General features: G+C 40.7%; 3 protein-coding genes across 4 annotated transcripts; 2 read left to right on the top strand and 1 right to left on the bottom strand.

Annotated features, from left to right (window-relative positions):
* The first annotated feature begins 4,082 nt into the window (after positions 1–4,082).
* LOC6568332 (C-type lectin 37Db) lies at positions 4,083–4,829 on the top strand. The gene is made up of 2 exons (XM_001994853.2): positions 4,083–4,199; positions 4,260–4,829. Exons 1-2 carry the CDS (start codon positions 4,109–4,111, stop codon positions 4,697–4,699), a joined length of 531 nt encoding a protein of 176 aa, XP_001994889.1. The 5' UTR covers positions 4,083–4,108; the 3' UTR covers positions 4,700–4,829.
* Positions 4,830–8,707: 3,878 nt separating this feature from the next.
* Positions 8,708–16,507, bottom strand: LOC6568331 (phosphatidylinositide phosphatase SAC2). Of its 2 annotated transcripts, XM_001994852.3 has the most exons (12): positions 16,164–16,507; positions 14,241–14,469; positions 13,748–14,174; positions 13,568–13,689; positions 13,135–13,500; positions 12,745–13,072; positions 12,602–12,672; positions 11,870–12,085; positions 11,379–11,612; positions 10,236–11,318; positions 9,677–9,827; positions 8,708–9,619 (listed from the first exon to the last, which is right to left on the bottom strand). In XM_001994852.3, exons 1-12 carry the CDS (start codon positions 16,258–16,260, stop codon positions 9,491–9,493), a joined length of 3,453 nt encoding a protein of 1,150 aa, XP_001994888.1. In that variant the 5' UTR covers positions 16,261–16,507; the 3' UTR covers positions 8,708–9,490. The 2 variants fall into 2 exon arrangements, with proteins under 2 accessions (XP_001994888.1, XP_032596301.1); XM_032740410.2 differs by lacking the exon at positions 11,870–12,085 and having other exon boundaries at positions 8,710–9,619; positions 16,164–16,504.
* A 245-nt stretch (positions 16,508–16,752) lies between these two features.
* LOC6568330 (serine protease HTRA2, mitochondrial) lies at positions 16,753–18,262 on the top strand. Its single transcript, XM_001994851.3, has 2 exons — positions 16,753–17,940; positions 18,009–18,262. Exons 1-2 carry the CDS (start codon positions 16,826–16,828, stop codon positions 18,172–18,174), a joined length of 1,281 nt encoding a protein of 426 aa, XP_001994887.1. The 5' UTR covers positions 16,753–16,825; the 3' UTR covers positions 18,175–18,262.
* Positions 18,263–25,138: the final 6,876 nt, after the last annotated feature.

A 25,138-nucleotide genomic window follows, 5' to 3' on the forward strand; every position in this document is an offset into this window, starting at 1 on the left:
CAATATACATATAAAGTTTACAATTCGCTGCCTTCGCCATTAGGTGTGCCAATTAGAATAGTGAAGATTTTGTAAAAAATCTGAATCCTGCCACATCATTTAATTTGAAATACATAATTGTACAAGCGATGCAACCCATCCCACCGCCACTTTTCGAATGTGAACATTTTTAAATTATTGCCCTGCATTGCCAGCGGGCCAACACATCATTTATTGTGTTGCACAATCCGTCACCCCGACCCCGACCACGACTCAGACTACAGAAACGTACTTCAAGTCGCCTGCTTTCAAATCGATCCGATCTACCCGGCTGCGTAATACGCGAATTTAAATAATCTTTTGTTGTTGCCCTGCAGCAAAATGATAAATTATTAAATTAGCTGTGGCGGCAGTTTTGCATGTCATCGGGGGTTGAGGACAGGGGACCGGAGTCCGGAGCACCGGAGAAGTGCCGTGATTTGTGCGTGGCATACCCAAAACCGTTTGCATTTGCCTGCATTTCCGCGTACTCGTATATAAGTATATACAGCAGCGCAGACATCCTTTGACTGTGTTAGTAAAATTGAATTGTCTGGGGACAAGTTTGTAATAGAGTAAAAGGCAGAGCAGTTAAGGACATTTGCCAGACTCATTTTGTTTTAAATTGCTGGGCTGGTTTTTGCTAATTTGCCCATTACATTAGGCAAGGATGCAAGACATTGCCTGCTCCATTTTGTTTGCATGCCAAAATGGAGCAAAACACAAGTAAATACACTGGAAAACATCGAAATAACTTTAAATTACAAGATATACTTTTTGTTAAACTAACTATACGAAATATCTTTAATATAATTATTGAAATTCAACTGAAAACAGTTAGTTTAGTTAACTTTTATAATACTTAGACTGAAGAATTGATATACAACTATCAGAGGAATTTCGCCAAGTGCAGCCCATTTAAAGGGTCTCGTCGCACACGTATGCCCATTTACAATGCAAGCAGGACAATTTACAATGTGTTTTTGTTCATTATAGAACTATTTCAGCTGACCTCCACGGCACCGCCCAAAAAAACCCCGCCCAAGGCGATATTCAACACACTCGAAAGCCGCCGCTTGTCGCCTCAGGAACAGAAGCGGAAACAAGGGTAAAATCCGGACCTCCGACTGGGATGCTGCGGCTGCTGTTGCCGCATTTTGAACCTTTTTGCCGCCCGCAGGGGTAGCTAATAAATAGTTGCTGTTGCCAGGACGAGTTGGACGACTCTCAACACACATTTGTTGTGAATTATGTTGTTTGTTTGAGTGTCGACTTGATGCACTTTAATTGATGTCAATATGCAGAGATTTTTTGTTTTGTTTCGTTTTTTTTTTTGTGTGTGTTTTTTTGTTTGGTAGAGGGGTTAAACAATTTTGTAGATTGCATTTCGGTTGTTTACAAATATTTGCGTTTTTTTCCTTTTTAGCCGATAAGGGCATATGGCTCAATTGTGCTCAAATTGTCGACGAAGCCAAAACAGATTTGTGTGCCCAAGTTTGCTGCCGGTGTCGAGCACTTGAGCCAAATATGCAAAGTATTTGCGCATATTAAAAACTAATTTCAAAAGTCAACATGCCAATAAAAACAACAAAGTCTGTCTGAGGGTGGCCCACAGCTCATCCTCGGCACTCAAGACGCTGTGAAACACACCCCTTTTGATGGCTGCCGGCGCCCGCAAATTAAGCAAAAGGCACTCAATGTGAAAAGACTCCCCCGCCATGAGCGTACCAGCAAGTAAGTGAACATAATTTAGAAAATATGTTCCAACGGTTAATATTTAAGCGAATTTAAGGGTTGCTCCGCCCAATGGCAGCCAACCAAAATGCGGGCATCCATTCTTTGGGGGGTGGCTGTTGCACAAACAAAAGCCAAAAGTTATGCCGAAAATGATATTTTTCATTATTAAACACAATAATGTGGTTATTATTTTTATGATTGCGGTTACCAGCCAGGCAAGACCCCTGCTCCTGCTCCTGCCACCCAATTGTATTCCCGGCGGATGCCGCGCAGCATTCAGAGTTGCATTCATTCGGTTAGTTTGTTTATGTTGGGCTTGCGGTCTTTGGGGATTTGAGCACGCTTAATTTTAAGTGCCCGTCGAAATGGCAAAACAAAAAAAAGAACCAAAGCGCAGCATGTAATGAAATATTACGGCTTGACCAGGAACAGCAGGAGCAGCAGTAGCAGCAGCAGCAGCAAGAAATAGCTGGAGCCGAAGTTGCTTTTTTGTTTGCCGTGCGGACGAGCGAACAAAGGAAAACATTTGCGCCAAATGGTTTTCTGGTAATTAAAGAATGACTTAAGGGGATGAGCGCCTGCGAGTAGGAGTTGGGGGACCACTTGGCTATTTTAAGGCACTTTCCCCTACAATACACTAAATCACAGCACGCTCCCAAAAACATGATCTATAACAGTCTCCGCTCCCCGCTCGCTTCTCACGCAGCGCAACGCCCAGAAACTAGCACCTCTAATAAGGCAATTAATCAACATAATTACCAGCGATTAATCATAAGCGGCATCATGATGCATGGCAGACCGTTTTGAGACTCAACTGTTGACAGTTTTGGGCGTTGTTTTTTGATTTTTTTTTCTGGAATAAAGGAAACTTTAAAAAACTAATTTACAAATGCGAGAAAATAAATCAATGGCAGAATATAATGCTCAGTGAACTGTGAGTCTGATGGCTGGCCGCTTGCCGTAAAAGTAAAATCCATCAATCCCTTGAAATGTCAAAGCCACAAAGCAACAGCTAACAAATTCCTGTAAATCCTTCCTTGGCCTGTTTAAAAGTTAAAAAATCTTTTGAAGGTTGTGCGACACCCTTTCAATGCTTGTCATATGCTTAGCATCTCATTGACCCGTGGCAGTTGCAGCGCAGTCGAACTGAAAAGTGAAAGGGACAAGGATGATGCCGGAGAAAGGACAAAGGAAGCTACTAGGTGACAGCTAATCAGTTTAAAGTGCTCCTTGTGTGAAATGCCATATAAGTATATATGTGTGCAAGTTCGTGGGTTGCCGCACATTTTAATTTGTAATACGAGTCGAAATTGGGTGTAACTTCAGACACGCTGCCATGGAATTTAGGTGTGGATTACACGAAACTAACTGAAAGCGGATGACACTGAATGCTGAATTGATGCCGCTGGATTTGAAGCTGCCAAAGATTTTGGAAAGGCACAAGCCGCAGACATGTGTGTGTGTACAAGTGTGACTAAAGCTGATGCTGGGAACATTTTCACAGACCACAGAGACAATGTCGATAAACTAAAGACGAGTAACAGCAACTCATTCCCAATGTGCTAGGCAATGATAAAACCCAAAAGAACAATTATTTTTAAAGTGTTAATGATCTAATATAATTCCCTCACATAAATAATAATTTTATAACTCCATATCTTCTCGACTAATGACGCCATATGGTAATTCGAAGTTAATTGTATTTTATCAAGTAATGCATAAAGACTAAAAGCTCATTTGGCATTCTACAGTGAGCTATTTCCTAGTTACGAGCTCATCAGTCGGAGTCCAGATAAATATAATGATGAAACTAAAATATCATAGTGATTTATAGTTTGACAAAATATCGGTTTAATATATTATTTATATGATGTACCACAAGACACGAACGCTTCTTTCTGTACATCGCAACGATCTTATTACAAACCTTAAATTTGTGTTCGATTTCCAATATCGTTCACTCGGTCATCGGTTGATCAAATTTGTCGTAATCCAGTTTTTCTTCTCCAAAAATATCAACAATATATACATGTGCGTCATAATATGAGTAGCTGATTAATGAATTTATTAATTGAAACGCATGTAGAGTTATAGGGTTCTTCACCCCAGAACGAGAAGAGCGCAATAAAGTTGAATAACAATTTTTTAATTAACAACACCCATGTATAAACAATGTCAGACTTTATTTGTTTTCTTTAAGATAAGATAGAAAAGAAAGAGCTCATTAAGATGTTATACCTTAAAAGTGGTACATGATTTTAATTTTTTTAATCTTACTTGGTTCGAAAATGCTTAAATATAAAGCAGCTCTTCGGTTTGACTTCAACAGTTGTGGCTTCATCAGCCTTTTACAATGACATATTTTCGAGTTGCTGTCCTCACAGTCAGCCTTTGCTATGCACTGGCATATGACTTCACCTATCCAAATAAAAATGAGGTTACGGGTAATATCTGAAAGTGAATTTTAAATTAAGCATTTCATGTAACATTTGCCATTTCAACAGTTAAGTGCGAGAGCGCCGAGGCACAGAATTACATCAGGATCGGTGAGCACCACTACTATATAGGAAGATCACAAGCTAGCTGGATCGAAGCAGCACATTTATGCCGTCAATATGGTGGCGATTTGGCCCTGATCGAATCGGCTGCAGAGATGAATGCCATTTCAAAGTATCTACTAGAGAAGGGATATGGCAATGATGACAATTTTTGGATATCAGGCGACGATTTTGTCTCAACTCACAAGTTCATGTCTTTAACAAATGGATTGCAACTGCCATTCACCGATTGGTCTGCTGGTCAACCAGACTATCCTGGTCGTGAGCACTGTGTTCATTTGTGGCTGCGGTCGTCTACCTATAAAATGAACAACAATATGTGCGAACGAAAGTTATCCTTTATATGCAAAAGACAGAGCTATACTCGGTGCAGGGACATTTATTAAGCTTATCCTTAATAATTTCAACAATCAAACGTTAAAGCTGAATTGTAACATCTCCACTCATATTGTTGGGGAATCCAAAATTTTGTAATATATCAGAACATTTAAAAGCTCAATAAACTGCAAATAATAAGTTGTCTGTCTTCTTCTTCTTCAACTTTTTCTTGTAATAAAAAGTTAAAAAATACTACGTAGATTTTGTATATGTATGTAATTGTTGTTAATATATTTATTTTCAGAATTCACGGATACACCTTTTTCGAATATAAATTGAATACTATTAACATAAATAGCGCCTAGCAAAAAATGTTTTGAAAATCAGTCGATTATGGCTTGAGCAATCTAACTACTTTAATGACAAACCCAATTTTCTGACATTGGAACAATAAATCACTGGTAAAATGACGCTGTCAAATGTGGAGTGACAGAAAAGGACAACACTGAAAGGAGCGAAAATAAAAACAATGACACAAAACAATTTCGCAAAAGATGCCCCAGGACCACAGGGCCAACCCCAATCGAATGCTGACCAGCATGTCACATCGACCACGTAATACAAGAGGGCCCCCTCATCCTATGGATACACATAGATAAACACACACGCACACACATCAACTCACCTACTACTGGAGCTTGATAAAGGTGTGGAAACGTGCGATTTTGTAATTGATACTAAAAAGCCCTTAATTGGCACCTTAACGCTGCTGATGCTCTGACAAATTTCCCCAAAGGACCAGCCAGGGACTGGCGTTGACAACCGACGTGCGTGAAGCTGAACGGTCCAGGAATGGGCTTGAATTACGGACTTGGTGGTCTCTGCCTGGCTCTTGCTCTGTGTCTGGGTCTGGCTCTGCATTCGACTTGCGCACATGGTAATCCGATACGTTTAGGTAATAGAGAGAATGAAAATCGGTGCCATATAATGCCATAGAATCGTCATTAGCATCATCGTCATCCTCGTCACGACGATGCGAGTGTGGGATTGTGAATGGCAATAAGTGGTATCAAAGTCTAACAGACCAGTCACTTTGCTGGCCAAAAACAAATGGTACTAATCCATAATTGTCTGGCCAGTCGCTGCCGTTGGTCAAGTGGGACTTGAGCCAATAAATCTCATCAAACTAATTCGATACGTGGTGCCAGTGTGTGCGTGTGTGTGTGTAAGTGTGTTTGCTTGTGTATTGGCTGTGTGGTCAGGCTGGATGCAGAGCGAGCCACCCTTGCGGTTTTTGCTTGCTTGTTTGCCAGCCTGTTGTCATTTGTTAACATTTCATTACATTTATTTCACTGGAGCGACTGGACACAATTGCAAAGTGGATGAATGGATTTGCCGTTTGATGTTGCCTCGAGTGTGTAGACCACTTCTCTCCACCCTCCCTCTACCCCCCACACGTACATATACTTCTATACTTCAGTCCATCCCTCGATGTGTGTGTGTGTGTGTATTTATTTGCGCTCAAACCAATTTGTTTTATAATTGAATTTGAAATTGAAGATGACATTCGGTTTCCGATTGTTTGGCGTGTGGTGCAATAGCCACCGGCCAATGGGCCAAGTCTCCGATTCGTGTCATGCCACCAAACAGCGCTTATCTACTCTGACCTCAGCTGTCTATATGTGTGGGTAATTGTATGCACAGATTGCCTATTTAAATGTGTGTGTGTGTGTGTGTGACCATAAATTCAATTATGTATAAAATTTCACAACACCATTTTTCGGCTCACTTTTCCAAAATCGCAATTTTCTATTTAATTTGCTTTCTAGTGTCAAGCTGGTTGGTCTGCGGTCATAAACTTGCAGTGTCGTATATCACTCACACATTGTGCACTTTGACCTGAAGGTCTTATTTGATACACAGGCTGACATTGGTTTCGTTTATGTATCATTTGATTTTATGGTTCTTACGATTCATTTATTCACATTGTGCAAATGATTGAAATTTATAGTTTTACGCAAATTGTAGGCATTTATTTGAACATATTTGATCCGAGCTGACACGTTCTAAATAGTTTATGAATAAGCAGAAATCAAATCCAATTTTTTATATATTATACCCAATAGTAAAACACATAATTAATTTTAATTACTGATGATAACGTTCAACGCATATTACCAACTGGTTATCTGCCGTTGGGATGAACTGTAAATGAAAAGTCAATCACAGTAAATGTACTCCAAAGGCATCGACAATGCTGCAATCCCAAGGCGAATGTTAACTAGACATAAAATTAGCATACATGCCATAAAGCAAATTCGATTTCTATCAAAGACCCAGTGGCAGCAGCCGGCTCTGCGCTTTATAATATAATAGAGGCACTCAGCTGTGCGTCAAGCACTTAACCCGCTTTTAGCAATAAAATTAACTTTTCTATAGACTCCGGCCGGGACCTGGCTACCAGCACGTACAAGTCGAACGTATAGGAAATTAATGGTTTAAGGCAAAAGTGTTTAACGAAAGTGGAAGGCGGGTGCAAAAGCGAAGAGGGGAGCGGAAAGCGGAGACATACACATATATATATACACACACACGATAGATTGAAGGCAGTAAATTCTTCGACTATCTGTGTATTTCACTTTATTGGCGCATAAAAGCCAAAATACTGACGGCACGACAAGCCAGTGGCCCAAACTGAAAACTGGGTAGCTACCCAGTTGGTGGCTCAAGCGTTGCTTCAATTTGAAAGAGAAGCTGTGCTTAAGAAGGCGTGTAATTGAAACATTCAAAAGACAATTTCCAAGTCTTAGCACAGACACAGTTAATGGACGCAAAAGACATGGACAAAGTTAAGAAGTGAAATGCGAAAGAAAAATGGCAAACTGAAGCTGGGCGATTTCGAGGGACAGGGCAAGGGCAAATAACTGCATCAGTGCCGGTCAGGATAGCTGGGAATCAAGCGTGACCGGGGGTCAAATGGATTGGCATGAAATATCTATACTTATTTGTGTCGAGTTGTTGTTGTTGTCATCATCGTTGGTGCTGTTGCTGATGCTGCGGCTGCTGTTGGACAAGGTAGACCTGTGCGGCCTGTTCGTTAATTAAACAAACATTCAATAAGATTGATGGCACTTTGATTGAAAAACAATTGATGCAACTGTGTGGCAACATTAGCATGATATTGGAAGCATGGTCAAAACAGTAAGAAAAAAAAAAAATATATATATATGTATATATATATATATCAACGACGTGTGGCTCTTATCAGCTGGCGTGGCAAAAGTTCAATATGGGAGCGCTTTCGCTCGGGCAAAGTTCGCATAAATAAAACTCCAATATCAATAGAGCCATACAGACTTTATGTATACATAAGCTGATTGGCAGCGTTATATGGTCCTTTTCTGTGGTATTTTAATGGATTTTTGATTTCCACAACGAAGCGACGCTTCGTTTTGGTGGCCAGCTTGTTTGGTGGTGGTTTGTCTGCAATTTTTTATCACTTATGTAAACAAGGGCCATCAAACAACGGGACAGCACTTGCCACTGACACGCTTCGTTTCGATTGGATGGGACTGTGTGGCCCCATAAGTCAAGTTAAAAAAAAACGAGAATAGTTATCAGCGATTGGCAAGGATTATGTCAGAAGTGCTGTAAAAATGATCTGATTTTAATCACACACCGTGTCGTTTTCTATACAACATAATTTCTTACAAGTCCTCATTTAATTCCAATTTAAGAGGAACATAAAACGATTCGTAATTGGCAATTGTTGTCAGCATATCTGTGAAAACTACCGAGCAAGTTGATAAATTAACTTTTCTAGTTAAAATAGACATAGTAATTATATAATTTGGACATCAACACTGGATTAAAAACGTCGAAATTATACGTAATTATGCCAAGGGTGTAAGCACTTAAATTGAAAACGAATATAATTCGTGGCTTCTATGTGTTAAAAATATATTTGAAGCTAATAAACTCATTAATATCTAAGTAATCGGTGGCACATATGTACATAAATACATATTACTACATCTTGGTATTATATATTAGAACTACATAAAATATATATATATTTGGTAAAATATTTTATAATCGGTTAATCGTACTGTGTATAATTTGTGTGTATATTCGTTGGCTTTTCGAATTTCATTTTATGTAGTTCTTAGAAAATTATTGGTGTTCTTATACTAATTTGAAACTACTAAATGTTAATTGCTATCTTTTGTGTTTAGTGTAAAAATATGAAATTTACTCAGTGGCCAAGTCTTTTGTTTGTTTTTGTCTTTTCCTTGTTGTTGTTTAGTTGGGTGTGTTATGTTAGTTGTCCCTAATCTGACGCTTGTGTAAGTTGTTGTTTTCATTCATAAGAGCGCTATTATTGAATAATAAAGTTGAAGCAATTGGTGATTAATATAAGGCATAGCAAACTGTATAACACATGTGTGAATATTTGCTACATCTGACTAGATAAATGTTTGTATAGTATTGGAAATATAATTTTACTTTTAACTCATTAATATTGCTTTTGATTTACACATAATTTGATTCCCTAAACATACATTGCGTACAAATAAATGACACACTCACAATCAGAGTATTAAACGCACTACGTTAAAACAATCACAAAAATTGCAATCAATATCGTGTACAGTTAAATGTACTAGTTATTTTATACGTGCTGCATGTACTAGTATATGTAATATAAGTATAGTATATGTAATATAAGTAAATATAGTTTCCCCAATAATGGAAGTGCCACATAAAACAGCTAGAATAATCTCTGCGCTTAATTAATTATTTATATCACTGCACTAATTTATAAATAAATATGTTTATAAGTTGAAGCTTGTGCCCGTTTACAGAGCTATTAACTTCGATTTGCATTTCTCAGCTGACCACAATTCCAGCAAAGCATCCCGGCTGCCTGGGTCACGTTCTGGGGGAGAATTCTCAGCTGACACGCTCGTAGGACTCAGGACGCCCGTCTGCGAGTAAAGAGATATTGTTATTATGGCTCTCATGTAGAAGCTAAGCGTACTCACCCTATTGGCTATTTTCCGTGGATCCAGATTCATGCCAATGTTCTGCATGCCTTTGGCCAATTTGGAGAATGGCTTGGTAATAGTTTTCAGCTTGTTGGCCTCAAAGTTAACTGGTTGGCCCAGCGGCAGGCTCATGTCTTTGGTAACAACACTAAAAACGAATCAAATAAATTGTAAAAAAAAAAAACAAAACTCGCAAATCGTTTGCCATATAGATTTATATTTTGAGCACTCGTTTCATAAGAATTTGGTTTGTATAAATAAAACAGACACAAATGTTTTGCTATTTGTAAAATAACACCACATGCTTATATAATAAATACTATTCGTATATATGAGAGGAATTGAACAAATAAGGGTTATCGTACATACATAATACTTATCTTTTTTTAAAACTATATTTGAAATAACTGTAACATAACATATACATTTACATAAGAACACAAATACAATTATAATTTCTAGTACAAGGAGATTGGCTAAGGGACAACTAAAAACCTGCACATGTAATGAAAAAAGCCAACTACAAAATGGTGTAGATTATGTGTAAAATACCGACCTTGACTGGGGTATTACCAAACTCGCTTCGAAGTCCACCTCCTGTGCCTCGTCGGCCTCAACGCAAATTAGCGGATTTGGCGTAATTGGCCGCATAGGCGGAGCATTCTCCAGCAGGCCATTGGGCAAGCAAACATTATCCGTTACCGTTGTTATCGAAATAGTTAGCACATCTTCAGCAGTTTTACACATGCTATCCTTTTGCTCCAGCTTCTGTACATTCTGTGAGGAGCTGGGCTGCTCCAATTGACTGCCCATCACGATGCCCACTGAGGGCAGAAAAGTATTCTCTTTGTAGTTGGGTTTGTCCAAGGCAATCTCAGCATCCGAGTCCACATCGGGTTCATACAGGCTATTGTCATGCTCCTCGGTATCCGTACTGCTGGTGCTGCTTGCACGCGGCATGCCGCCAACTGTGAAGACGGCCTTCTCGGCCTCCTGGCAGAGGTCCAAATCAGTGCCCTCTGATTGCCGCATAACTTGCGGATTGAGTGTGGCAGCAACATTGCCAGGCTGTGTGGTGCTTGGGGACTTCTTAAAGGTCTGGCCTAACTTTGAGAACTGTCCGGCAACGTTGGAAATCGCCTTGGAACTAATCTGCACCAACTGAGATTCGGATAAATTACGGGGCATGCCCTTTGGCACATCCAGCAATGGCAGCTTACTCTTGCGACGCTGCAACACTCCACCAACGATGAATTCCACATCCGGATTACCAGCGTTATCTAAAGCAATTCGAAACATTTCCGCAATCGATTTCATCGATTCGCTTAACTCTTCTGGCGTCTTTATAACATATGCCGCGTTGTTAAAGAACCTTAAGTTGGCCGAGCGGAACATGTGAAAGTATCCATCCTGATTATCGACACAATAATTCAGGCGCAAGCAGAGATGCGCCGGCGCAGAGCCCTGAAAGATTTTCGTTTGCTGATACATGCCCAGCTCGACGAGACGCATCTGCGTCAGAGCCACCTTTTTGAAGCGCACAATCTTATCAAGATGAGAATCGTATTCGGCTACCATATAACAATCGTCGGTAAGCAACAGAATGGAGTCTACCTCAGTTTCGTTGACGTCGCCAGTGCTAAAAATAAGCATATGATTAGCATTTGTGGACCCAGTAATACATATTTATGACATTTACTTGGGATCGGCATCGATTAGTCCCCAAGCGCCCACCGGATACTGCTCGGAGCTAAGCAATAAACGGCGGCAATCTTCCACCAACATTTTTGCATGCTCAGCACTTTCGCCATCCACTTCCTCGGGAGCTGTTTGGCCGCCCAAAGCACTGAGCGACTCCGAGGAAACTTGATTACCCAGCATAAGGTCGATGGTGGCCTGGCGGTATGAGTCCTTGAAACGTGCCAGATAATAGCTGCAAGCAGAATATGATGATGTGTTAAAAACAATAAAGTGAGAACTGTACACGAAAACTAAACATGCAAAGAAGCAAAGTGTAGATGAATAAGAAAATTATATTGCAAATCGAATGTCGAACAATATATACCTCTTATAAATTAAGAAACAAGAAAAGCAACTTAAAACTGTAATTGTTTGAATATATTTGATTTGGTTGTTTGAGCATCGGGTGAATCTTCCGGAAAGGACTTCAGCTAGCGTTTTTCAGCGCACCTACTAGTGGCAATCGACTCAAGCAACTTGAGCTCAGGTCCCAGGACGCCCGCATTGTAAAAGCCACGCAAGGGTGGACGTGTCTCTGGTCTAAGTATGTTCAGAATGGTGTCAAGGATTTCATCTTCTCGCAATTCAGATGCCTGCTGCAGTTCACCCTGCATCAGATCGATAATGCACTGACGGAACGAGTCGGCAAAGTTTTGTATGAAAAAGCTACGAAGAAGTGGGGCAGTACATTAGCTAAGAGTCACATGTTTGTACGGGATTAATTGATATACAATCTGCCGATGGCTTAGTAAGTGTTCTGGCATACCATTCACCCAATTAGAAGAGCATGGGTTCAAATTTAACAGTATGCAATGCGTTGATTTAATATCTGCAACTCGTTATCTTTGGGTGAAGTGTACAACAACTGTTTGAAGCTTGAGCCAAATTACAAATTGGAATACCATGTTAGAAAAGAAAAACTCGAAAAAAGCATGCTGTTTTAGTAAATCATATAAACATATCTGAAATTGCTGTTGCAAGCTTGATTGATGACAAGGCGATAGTCTGATGATGACAAAAGCTACCAAAACCCAAGCAATATTATCAACTGTAATTATAATTTACAATTATTATCATAAAATATATGGTAATTAGATAACGAAAAACAATGTTAACAGATAAAGTGTAAGCGGAAAGAATAAGGAGACAGACAGCATTGTGTAATTGAAATATGCTACGAACCGATTGGCCGAGTTCATGCCATCCTTCATCATGCCGCTGATCTTGCGTTCACCCGTGCGTGTATAGTCACCCTGGAATAAATGGATACAAGCATTGATGATATAACATATAGTTGCTAGTTGTGATATATATTAATTTCGAACCTTCAGAGCATTGGTGCCGGCATATTGTCGGCTTATAATGTCACCATTGTTTGCCCACAAAACCATAAATGGCGTCTTAAGCTGCTCCGGTATTGAGGAGTAGGGTGTCGAGAGTCCCAGTTTAATCAGCTGCGATTCCAGCACTGCTTTGCCAATTGCCGTTTGCACCACATTCGTGCGATCCAGGCAATCCATACAGTTCACCCGAAAGACGGACTTCTGATTGCAAATCATGCCGCGCTGATCTCGCCAATGAAAGCCCATGGCGCCTGCCTCAGGACCGACAGCATCAATCAATGCCGAGACATTCTCAAAGCGCATGCCGCGACTGATGGATATATTTAAAATTGGTATATATTCTCAAATTCAATTCCAGATTTCACCACTCACCAATAGTCGTGAAAATCGAATGTGACATAGATTAGGTGTTCGTTGTTGTATTTTATCACATGCTCTGCAAAGGCATCGCCAATCAGTTTCTCCTTGCCGTTCTGTTCCACCAAATTGATAATGCACACGCGCTCATAAATGTTCAGCTCTTTGGTAAAGTGCAGCTCAAAGGCCTGTTGCGTTTCGGCCACACCTCGATCCATTCGTGGCGGCGGGCGATACTTGTAGCCGGGCTGACTCCAGTAAACGGGCACCGAGCCGCGCACCTGTGTAAACGACAACTGATGATGTCGAAATGAGAGTATCTGCTCCGTCTCCACATAATTGGCACAGTTGCCCTTCTCATCCACACCGCGCCGCTTGTATCTGCAAGTGTAAAATCATAATTAGTTGCTGGCAACTTTGAAAAGCCTAATATATCAATGATGCTTACCGGGTGCCCGCCCGATGACGAGATCGTCGCGAAACCAATGCCAATGTGAAGCAGTCATTGCCTATAACGCAGGCTTCCACTTGCATAAAACCCTGAATGACGGGTAGTATCCATGTCTTATCCTGCCAAATACAATATGTGAGCATACATAGATAGGGAGTACATCTATTGTAAAATTACATTCATTTTGAGTATGTCTCGGATCATGTGCATGTTCCAGAAGAACCTCTCATCTGGCTGTGATGGTGCATTATCCTCGCCGACATGGTGCCTCTGCAGATTATTGGTTATGTCGCAGTCGAAACTAAAGTAGAAGCTATCCGTGTCGTCGAATATCTTGTGCAGCTCCTCCGTAACGCGTCGCTCGATGTGTCTGGGCTCCCGTATGCCCACCGAGCTCTTCACCTGTTTGGTGGCCAAATTGGCCGCCTGCTGTGTGGTAGCCTTGATTGTGCTGCCAGCGCTCTTGACCGCACCCCAGGTCTTATTCATGCCGTCAAAGATTTTCGTGCTCTTCGCGAAAGTCGCTGGAGCCGCTCTACCGCTCGCATTGCTGTTGCTATTGTTTCTTGAGGAGGCGCTGTGAGTTGGCGTGGAACTGTTACTTCTGAGAGGGGGGGTTAAAGGATATTAATAATTTGAGTATTGATATTCTGCAGTCAAGAAAACTTACTTTGTATGTTTGGTGCAGTTGGGCAGATCAGTATCCGGCTCATCGGCACTGAGTATGCAAATGGATTTGATCTTGTATACCAAATGCGGCGGATATAGGACTCCCACGGCCGTTGCCTCCTTAACAACCACCAAATGTGGCTCATAGACATTTGGTAGCGAAATGACGCCCACAATGCCATGCGTAATACCAATACACTCGATATCTTCCACAGAGCTCAGATCCCATCCTGCAAAATAGCATTTACAGTGTGCATATAGAATTAAGTCAAATTGCCTGTCTAATGCTGCCCACTTAATGAGCCAGCGTAATGGCCAGTAGCTGTCATGTGGCCAATATTGCATTTATTGCCGTCTAATGATAATGACCGTTTGATGTTTGCTGGCCATTATGAACAATTGATATACTATGCAGCAACGCCGCTTAACTCATATATAGCGCATACGCCCCCTAATCAACAGTGGAAACAGTCGTCTTCCGACTTGCCTACGAATCATGCACTGATGAAGCTATAATGCCATAAAAAACTAATAATATGAGATTTAATTTGTTCATAATTTTTTTTTTAATTGTTTATGAAATTTGCTGATGAGGAATGAAGTTTTTAAAGTAAAATGTACGTCATTTAAGTCTCAATAAGTCCAACGTGAGTCTGTTTTTATGCTGCCAGTCAACTCTGATGACAATCATTTGAAGCAATGAAAAATGTGTAAGCAAAATTGCGCCTATTTTTCTCAGAAGAAAGCCATTTCCTGCTAATCTTATCAAATTGGCAAGTTTATCTGGTTTATGAGCATATACAAGCTTATCACTTGAAACAAAGAATAACATTTCTGCAAAACTTAAAGCGGAAGCTATAACGCAAGGCAAGTCTTGGGTGGCCATAAATAAAATGTGAAAATGGCGAAAATCAAATTTGTTTTATGGTGGTGACAAAACAAAGAGGACAAATGGGGGGCAAAAAACTCATTTTCAACGGAACACCAAATGTTGATGGGAAAAAGAGCTGCTTTGACCCCGAATGAGATTTATGTATGCATTTGCGACAAAGCAAACTTTGCTGCACATCAAAGTCAAAAGTCACGGCCACTGTATGAGTCACGAACACTGTTGGATTCTATCTGGGATTTGGACAACGTAAAACACAAAATTCAATCAAAATGGGAACTCAAATTGCTAAGCAGTAGCGTGTCGACAAAAATGGCTATAATTGTAATGCCTGCGCAATTAACAAAGCATTTAACACGACGACAGGACGAAGGACGATCGAAATGTCATTATGTCCAATTAATAGCCGAGCTTTATAAATAAAGTCAACAAGCGCCGTTGACAGATATCAAAATAAAGATGGTAAGGAAAAGCAATGATTAGCACCAAGTGGAATACTTAATTGAGGTACAGTGGGCGCTTGTTAATCATATTGAGATGAAAGTATAATATAATAATTATATATGGATATAAGATAATAAACGATTTTAAAGAGAAGTTACCACTATCGAGCGCCCACTGTACAAAATAGACAGCGCAGTGCAACAATTAATCACAAGGAAAGACGCCCACAATAAAAACAGACCGGAGCAAACAATACAATCCGTAATCAGGCACATCAAATGGACAACAGGAGCTGAACTTCATGACCCCCTTCTCGCCTACCCACGCACAGCCTTGACATTCAACGCAAAAAGTAGAGCAGCTCAAACACACACACACACAGCACACACACACATAACATGCACTATTTATAAACAGATAAGAGTGGCTGCTCCGAACGCAAGGCGTCCGTTCTAGTTTTTCAAGTGCAGAAACGTGTGCGAAATGCTGATAATGCCATAATGACACTGCACCAACAGCAACTGCAACAACAAATAATTGCAAAAACAACTGCTGCGTTGCAATAGCTGAATGATTCATCTCCGTTATTACCTGGCTTTATTGTAAATTCAGATGTTTTGCGATTCCACCAGAGACTCTTGTCCCGCTTTACGAAAATGTAATGCGTATCGGTTTGGAACACCTCCATTATGGCGAGTGCGCGTTTGTGCTTTGACTATATTATTTGTGACATTTTACACTTGCAATTAATTTGTATTCGTTTTTTTACAATTAATTTTGTCCCATGGTTGTTACACTGCTTCAACTTTTTTGGAACTGTAATCGAGCGAACGAGCGTCTCTCAGTGCTAAAGCGATAAGCACAACATCGTTTGTCGGCCCACACACGTCAGCAATAGTCGTACAGCCTGCGAACTGTGCGATAGTTGAACAACCAAATGTTGTGCTGTATACACGTAAGTAATACTTTTTCACTGGCATTTTGAGTTTTTTTTTCCTTGAGCTTGAGTAGGGTTAATTTGAGAGTTGCTCAAACAAAGTAAAGCTACTAGTTACTTGTATAGATGGTTGTACGATATGTATTGTAGTAAGTCGTTTATATCGATAGATTGTAAACAATAGCAGCTGAGTGTCGCAGCAGGCAGCTATATGTATGTGATGTGTATCAAACAGCTGAGCGTTCAGATGCCAAATGGGAGTACAAATTAAATAACAATACCAACAACATTTTTGTACAAAATCACACAAAAATTAATGGCGCTGCGGAGCATCACAAAACTGGAGACGTTCCTCAAGCGATATAGTGCACCCACGCTGTACTACTGCCTCCATAGATCCACCCAAAGTTCAACATGCAACAGCACAAACACCGACAACGGCAGCCACAATACAAATTATAATAGTAGCAACAACAATAACAACAATAATGATAATAAGCGCTTCAGTTGGCGCAGCGCCATTCGCTTCCTTGTGCCCTTCTCGCTGGGGGCACTGGCCAGCTCAGTGGTGGCCGGAGACCGGGAGCTGATGCCAACGATTTCGGCCAAAACGTTGACCAATAATCGGCGTGATTTCAACTTTATTGCGGATGTGGTCGCCAGCTGTGCCGATTCTGTGGTCTACATTGAGATCAAGGATACGCGCCACTTTGACTATTTCAGTGGCCAGCCCATTACCGCATCGAACGGCTCCGGATTTGTGATCGAACAGAATGGCCTGATTTTGACAAATGCCCACGTTGTAATCAATAAGCCCAACACGATGGTTCAGGTCCGCTTGTCCGATGGCCGCACATTTCCCGCGACCATCGAGGATGTGGATCAAACGTCAGATCTCGCAACACTGCGCATCCAGGTGACCAATCTGTCCGTGATGAAGCTGGGCAAGAGCAGCACTCTGCGTTCCGGCGAATGGGTCGTCGCCCTGGGCAGTCCGCTGGCGCTGAGCAATACGGTGACGGCGGGCGTCATTAGCTCCACGCAGCGGGCCTCCCAGGAGCTCGGTCTACGCAATCGTGACATCAACTATCTGCAAACGGATGCGGCCATCACCTTCGGCAACTCAGGCGGGCCGCTGGTGAATCTGGACGGCGAAGCCATTGGTGTCAACTCGATGAAGGTGACGGCTGGCATCAGTTTCGCCATACCCATTGATTATGTGAAGTTGTTCCTCGAACGCGCTGCGGCACGTCGCAAGAAGGGCTCCGCCTACAAGACTGGCTATCCGGTCAAACGCTACATGGGCATCACCATGCTCACCCTGACGCCGGACATTCTCTTCGAGCTGAAGTCGCGAACGCAAAATATGCCCGAAACTCTGTCGCACGGCGTTCTCGTGTGGAAGGTAATTGTGGGCTCACCGGCGCATAGGTAAGCATCAGCACAGGGTAAATGATACTTGCGAGTCCGACTAATATAACTCGAACTTCGCTTTACAGTGGTGGTCTACAGCCAGGCGACATTGTTACGCATATTAACAAGAAGGAGATCAAGAACTCATCGGATGTCTATGATGCTTTGGCGGACGGCAAGAAGGATTTGGATATGGTCATATTGCGGGGTGTGAAGCAAATGCGTGTGACTATTACGCCGGAAGACCCTTAATCCGTACGCTTACAGCTACAAAAGCCTTTGCGTCAATTTGTGTAATGTTTGTGATTTGCAATATATTAAAAAGGGAATTCCGCTATTACATTTGATTCACTGTCACGTAGCTGCCAGCATTTGTCAGGCTCGCGCAGCCTTTAATTAACCGCCAAATTCAAAACATGAAAACATTTTGACAATTGTAGCAATTTAAGTTTGGATGTTTTTTGCCTAAAATCTTAAACTAACAACGAGCTCGAGCACAACAGGAAATCTGTTGAAGACAGCAAGATTAATGCAAATCAACAGCAATATAAAAAAGAAAGAAAAAAACGACAACTAAACTCCGCTAACGAAGTTGTCTATGGGAAATTTGCATAGATCGAGTGCTGGCATTATCGTTGGCCATTTGAAATAACGACAAAATCGTAACTTCATTTACGCATCAGTTGCTGTTTTTTAAGCGTCTGCAAAGATTTTCGATTTCTCTTTTGTGGCTCGTCTCCCAATATGACTGTCCGGTCCGTCCATCTGTCTGTTTGTCTCCGTGTCTGATCGAACAACGGCAAAAATGTATTTACGCTAATTGAAATATCTTGCGTTGCGATCAATCGATGCCATATTTTTTTTGTAGGCCAAACCTCGGACAGACCAACAAAAACAGCAGCAGCAGCAGCAGCAACAACAACAACAACAACAACAAAAGCGTCAGCATCGAAAACCGAAATGCAAATTTCAATAAATTTATGCAACTGCGTTCGCATTTTGTGGGTGACATGGCAGACGATGATGATGATGTTATTTGTTGGTGTTGTTGTTGTTGTTATCTTCTGTCGTTGCGTGAAAAGTGAAATTCTTGTGATTATTAATTTTATTTTCGCTTTTGGCAATATGCCTGGCTGGCCGCCTGCCTGCTACGCTTTTTTAGTCTTTGCACATAAATTCGCTTATTGAATTCACATTTCGCTCTTTACCCTCGAAGCACTGTTGCTGTTACTCTGTTACTGTTGTTGTTATTGCTGTTTATGTGGCATCGGCCTTTATGACACTGTTGGCACTAAGTTACCTTTATTGCATATAAGCCGCACGCATAAGTGCAGCTTTATGTTCATAAATTTACCAATACTCGACGGGGTTAAGCAAACAGACCTTTTTGTCCACATGGCGCTTACACTTTCTTCCTTGGCCCAGTCTCCAATGTACCATTGTACCATTGTATGTTTCTCTTTCCGCCTCTCTTCTCGCCTTTTCTATAACTAATTGAAATATTAAAAAAAAAAATTAAAAAAAACCCACAAAACTATCGCATTCAAACGTTGCAATTAACTTGTGGTCGACATGAACGAATTTGTTGTTGTTTTTGTTGTCGGGCTTAAATTACAAACCTGTGAGAAATTTATTTGTTGCACTACATTATTGGCTATTGTCTATGGGCATGGCTAGAAAAATTGTCAGAAAAATAGGATCGTAAAATATAAAATAAAAAATATGTAAAAGCAGTAAATTTCTGAACTTTGACAACACAAATTGGAAATGCTTTTGCTGCATTTAACTAGAGTAATTATGTTTTTTTTTTTAATCTTAAGTAAGACAACTACGTAAGTAATTTTTGTTTTGTTAAATGAATTTGTATTTTGTACTATAAAACCGTGGACTATTATTTGATTTTAACTTAAATAAAATGTAAAATCAATGTGCTACTAAATTTCCTTAGCAGCAGAGTAAGGTAGACAAGAGAAAGCATATTGTAAAACTTAAAAGAGCATTTAAGTTTCGTTTGTTTTTCGATTTTGAATAATTTGTTGTATTTTAAATTAAGATCATACTAATGTGGATGCTGCGGTTGTTTGTGCTGTGCTGTGCACTCTGTCTGCTGCCTGGCGTTGCGTATTTTGTGGCTGATCAAGTTCACACGCCTCGTCTATGGTAGAAACAACAACACCAACAACAACAGAAACAACATCGGATGTGTGTACAAATGTAGACATGTATGTAAGTGTAGCGTTGTTTGTTTTACACTTTCATAAATGGCAATAATTATAAATCGCATTGGCGCTGCTTCCATCAATGGCTGATCATTATTATTGCATATTGTATTATATTATATTGATGAGGGTCAGTTTGGCATAGCCATTCGCTGATGTTGATTGAGTTATTAAGCGTGTTGTTAATTGCAACACATGACAATTAAGTCGAGACCGTCGTTGTGATGTTTTGTCGCGTTAACCCAAAAATGTCAGACATAAGATTTTGCACGTGTAATTATATGTTAGGGGTTGCCTGGCATTTGATGCTTGACGCGACCTCAGCACGTCTTCGAGCTTTGGCACCAATGTGCTTTGGCACAATCAACAGCCGACAACATCTACATCAACATCAACAGCAATAGCAATGGCAATAGCGACACGGGCAACAACAGCATTAACAACAATAATAACGACTTTCTCGAATGTTGTTCCCATGAACTGTTCACATTTAAACGTATCGGCAGGCGCAATGGAATTGCATTTCCAATAGCAACAACAACTGCAACAAAAACATGCTAAACATTAAAGTTCATGACACACAACTGTAAAATATTTCAGAGCCTTGCAACTTTTACCCAGCGATAACAAATGGCTGCAACTTAGCGCCCCCAAAAGTTCAAGTCCCGCATATGAAAAGTTCTCCTCAAATGTCTGTCATGGACAGGAAGTCAACGATGCCAACGCCGACGCTGACTTCGACTTCGACTCCAACTTCGACTCTGACGTTAACATCTTAGACAAAAAGGCAAAGCCAAGAGCAGCAAGCTGGACGGCCGATGGCCAACGCCGCTGGCCATAAATCATTTAAATATGCCAAAAACTTACATAATAATTCTGGCAAAGCGATCATGTGAGCGTGCCTCAAGATGATCATATTTGACAACTGGACGGCGGGGGTGGAGATGGACAAGATGGAAGTTGAGTTCCAGCTGTATAGCTATGAATGTGTTTAAATAGATGTATGTATGTATGTATGTATATATGTTTGGAGTAGAAACTGTGCCTTGGCATCGATCCCGTCATTGGCTGGCATTAATCAAAAGACCGAGAAACACTTTTTGCCGGTTGGCTGGCTAGCTGACTAGCTGGCTGACAAAACGAGTTCGCTAATGAAGTCATCGTTATCGTCATCGTCATCGTCATTATGGAACTGTCCAAATTGAAATGTGTTTTAATGTGCCATTTTATGCAGCTCACCAAATTCACTTCGGTAATGGATGCCACTAGATTAACAAGTGCACCAAATGAAATATCATGCAAAATCATGAAAAATTATGATGATTATGCGGAAATGTGTGGCAACTGTGGCCACTGGGTAGAAAAATTTGAATTTATGAAATTGCACAAGGCTTTACAATTACTAAATTATTACCATCATTGTGGAGTGTTGGTGTTGTTGCTGCTTGGGCTGCCGCCGGCTGCCATGCAGCATTTCATTTAAATTTTGTACTTGGTAAAATAGCATTTTGGCAAAAATATTCAACAGCCTGTTGGCAATAGCTTAGTGGGTCAGTTTACACATCTGGCTGAGCTGAGCTGAGTTGGGTCTGTGTGTCCCCCGGGTACTGGCTCCGCATAGCTGTGTGTCTCGTGGTCTGTGGCTGTCTAGTGTTGGTCAAATATTTGCGGCGGCGTCAAAAGTCATCATCATTAATAATGATGAACATTTCACCTGCTGCAGGAGCGTTGCTTCAACAGTTGTTGTTGTTTTCTTTATTTAGGCACAAATCTATCCATCAATTATGTTCAAGTGCGGCCTCAAGTTCGTTGCCTAAATCGTTTGTTTTGGAGCAGTGAAACGTTGAGAACGCTACAAGTCGTGACTAAACCAGCTTCTAAGCTTCAACTTAGCTTGGCTGTAAATGTATCTCTCGCTACCAATACTACTGCGAGTATTATCTGTCAAATGTCAAGTGTTTCAGCCAACCCCTCACCCCCCACATGACCGCTTTAGTCGATTGATTGATTTGTCAGCGTTACGTTTGTGACTAGCACACATAAGACAAACATTAAACGATTTATGTTTGATTCCAATTTGGGACAAATTATGCAAATACCTGCACAGGCGGTCGAATATATAAAATCGATTGAATGAAATGATGTCATCACAAATGGCGCAGCAGTGAAATTGAGCCAAAGACACCACATTCAGCCTGTCGCAGCCAGTGTTCATTTAGTTAGTAGTAGTAGAAATCAGGCCACCAGAATTAGTTAATTGTTGCGATTTTTCACAAAAAAAAAAAAATTGAAACATCTTCCGGCATGGAGTGTTCCAGACACCAAAAACAAAGACATACGACGTGTGCGCCGAAATTAGTTTTTCGCATGCTGCCTGCCCCGAGGCGCGAAAATATTTTTCGCATGCAAGGTGCGGCATCAAGGCGGTAACGGCAACCACAACAGCAACAAAAACAGCAGCAACAACAGTAGCCGCTAGCAGCGAGTGTTGCTCTAATTTATAAAATGCTATCCGCTACCAAGTTGGCAAAAAAAAAAAAAAAATACTGCAGAAAGACAAAAAATCAGCTAAAAGTGCTTTTAGTGAATGATTGACTAATTGATACTCTGCAAAACACTACAATAAAAAGTTGGTTTATTATTGATTTATTTCGGCGTCGGCCAATTTTTAACTATGGTCACAAAATGATCCAATAGACTTCAACAATTATTTTAGCCGTGTTTATAGTGTCAATTTTAGTTGATAGTTTTATGGCAAGTACAACTTTCTAGCTATAAATCAAAGTGCTAGCTAACCCAGCTGCAGCTACCCTTGTCGTTCATTTTTATGGCTATGGGGTATTTTATACAAATTAATTGCTTTGCGGTTCTCACACACAAGAGCACAGCAAAAATTTCACTTCTTTTGAAATTCCGCAGCTCGACGCGGCGATGCTCGATGCCCGAGGCATTTCTTTCACACTTTTTCTCAATGTTTCTATCGCCTCAGTTGCTGATCTTGTTGCTGCTGTCTCATGGGTTGGTTGTTGTTGTTGCTGTTGCTCTTGCTTGTGCCTTTGTTTATAACGCGTGAAGCGCTGGTTTTGAGTCGCCCACCCATCATAAATGCCGTCAAATGTTTTAATTAAACGCCAGCCTGGGAAATAGGCACAACGCTCTAAAAGTTTATTTTTGTGAGCCGCATTAATTGAAATTACAACACATGCGCCTTTTTTTTCGTGAACGGCTTGGCTGCCGGCTATTTTTTTTTCTCTCATTTTTTACTTTAGTAATAATATATTTTTACCATTTCCTGGCAGATGTTACAGTGTTGACAATGTGGCAAACGCCACAGACTTGTCGGGGCCCTCTTACGACACTTTCTCCGTTTTTTTTCTTTTTCTTTCTTATGTGTGAACACAGAAGGCAATTTATTTATGTGCTGCTTTTTTAGTTGTAGTTGTTGTTGGTAGCTCAATTTTATGTTCTATTGCCGTCATAAATACAACAAATAGCCATAAGCTAAAGCCGCAATAAAAGCTTCAGCTCGCTTTGTAATGCCAACCCAGTTCGTAGCCTAAGTCTTTTGTTTCACAGACAGCTGTGCATAAACCATTTAACAGTGTGGTGATCTGCAGCGTTGCATATATATATATATACACACATATATATATAGATATATAGACTACAAGCTACTTTAGTGCGACTCATGCATTAATCACTTGATCGAACTGCAAATGCGAATTGAACGCTGTTTTCATAAACAACATCGAAACTCATGCAAAATGTCATTAATCCAGACTCAGCGAGTGCCAAAACAGAGTAGTAAAAGTAAATTTAAAAAAAAGAAAAAATCATCTAAAGTTATGCTCAAATCAAGTCGAGCATTTGTCTCATCGCTTAAACATTTCAATTTCACTCGCAGCGCTCTGTGCGAAGTGTCTTTTATTTATGGCCACTAAATTACGTATCCGTTGTGCAGTCCCGGCTAGCTGGCCTTGGTGATTAATGATCTCGACTAGCAGCGGAGCACAGGCATACATATATGACTTCCTAATGATACAAATGTACCGCTATCGCAGTACAGTAGCAACATGCCATGTTGCGGCAACATGTTGCCGGTCGCACGCTAATCAGGTTAATTGTCTTTCAATTTCATTTGACTAACTGCAACAACTACTATGTAGCCAACTACTTACGAGGCCAACTCATTTTAATGACTTGCCAATGCCAATTTATGTGCTCGTAGCTGCAAGCTAATTCAATTAGTTTCTTGCCAATTCTCAAATCACAAAATTTAAGGTAGCAACTCAGTGAAATTGCAATGGAAAAGGAAAGTTGGTGCTGTTGAAAAAACCGCCACAACTGCTGGCAACAAATTATGGCAATTTGAAATCAGCAAACAGCGGAGCAGTAACAACAACAACAACATTTCAGTTGAGATAAACTCAAAAGAAAAACGCGAAAATCCTTAAAGAAAAATTCACATATTTAACTAATGATGGTCACTTAACGCAAACTTAACGACAAATCAACGCCGTCAACAACACCAACTGCAACAGCTACAGCAACAGCATCAGCGCCTACAACAACTTTCCCAGACAAAGTGTCGCGACGTCTGCGTGGGCGCACAAAAGAAATCATATATATACAAAATATATACATAAACATAAAAATTATTAAATGCCTTGCTGATTATGCGCAGGCACCGTTCAAAGTTGTTGAAGCTCGACTCCTCCGTTTGTTGTGCTTGTTGATGATGCTGCTGCTGCTGCTGATGTTGTTGTTGTTGTTGTTGATGACAACAACAATAATATTGTTAATGATAATGCTTATGAGTTTTCCTTGTAACAGCTTCAGCAATAACAACAACAAAAACAGTGTGACAGAGACAGCTGCAGCAGCCTTAAACACCACAACAACAGCAGCAACAGCAACAACAAATGCCAGCACATTGCTCCTTAACTGTGGATGTTGCAGTTGTTGTCAGAGTGATAAACGTTGTTCATGTGCAATTA

Source organism: Drosophila grimshawi, unplaced genomic scaffold (assembly GCF_018153295.1).
Source record: "Drosophila grimshawi isolate 15287-2541.00 unplaced genomic scaffold, ASM1815329v1 contig_311, whole genome shotgun sequence".
Taxonomy (NCBI): Eukaryota; Metazoa; Arthropoda; class Insecta; order Diptera; family Drosophilidae; genus Drosophila; species Drosophila grimshawi.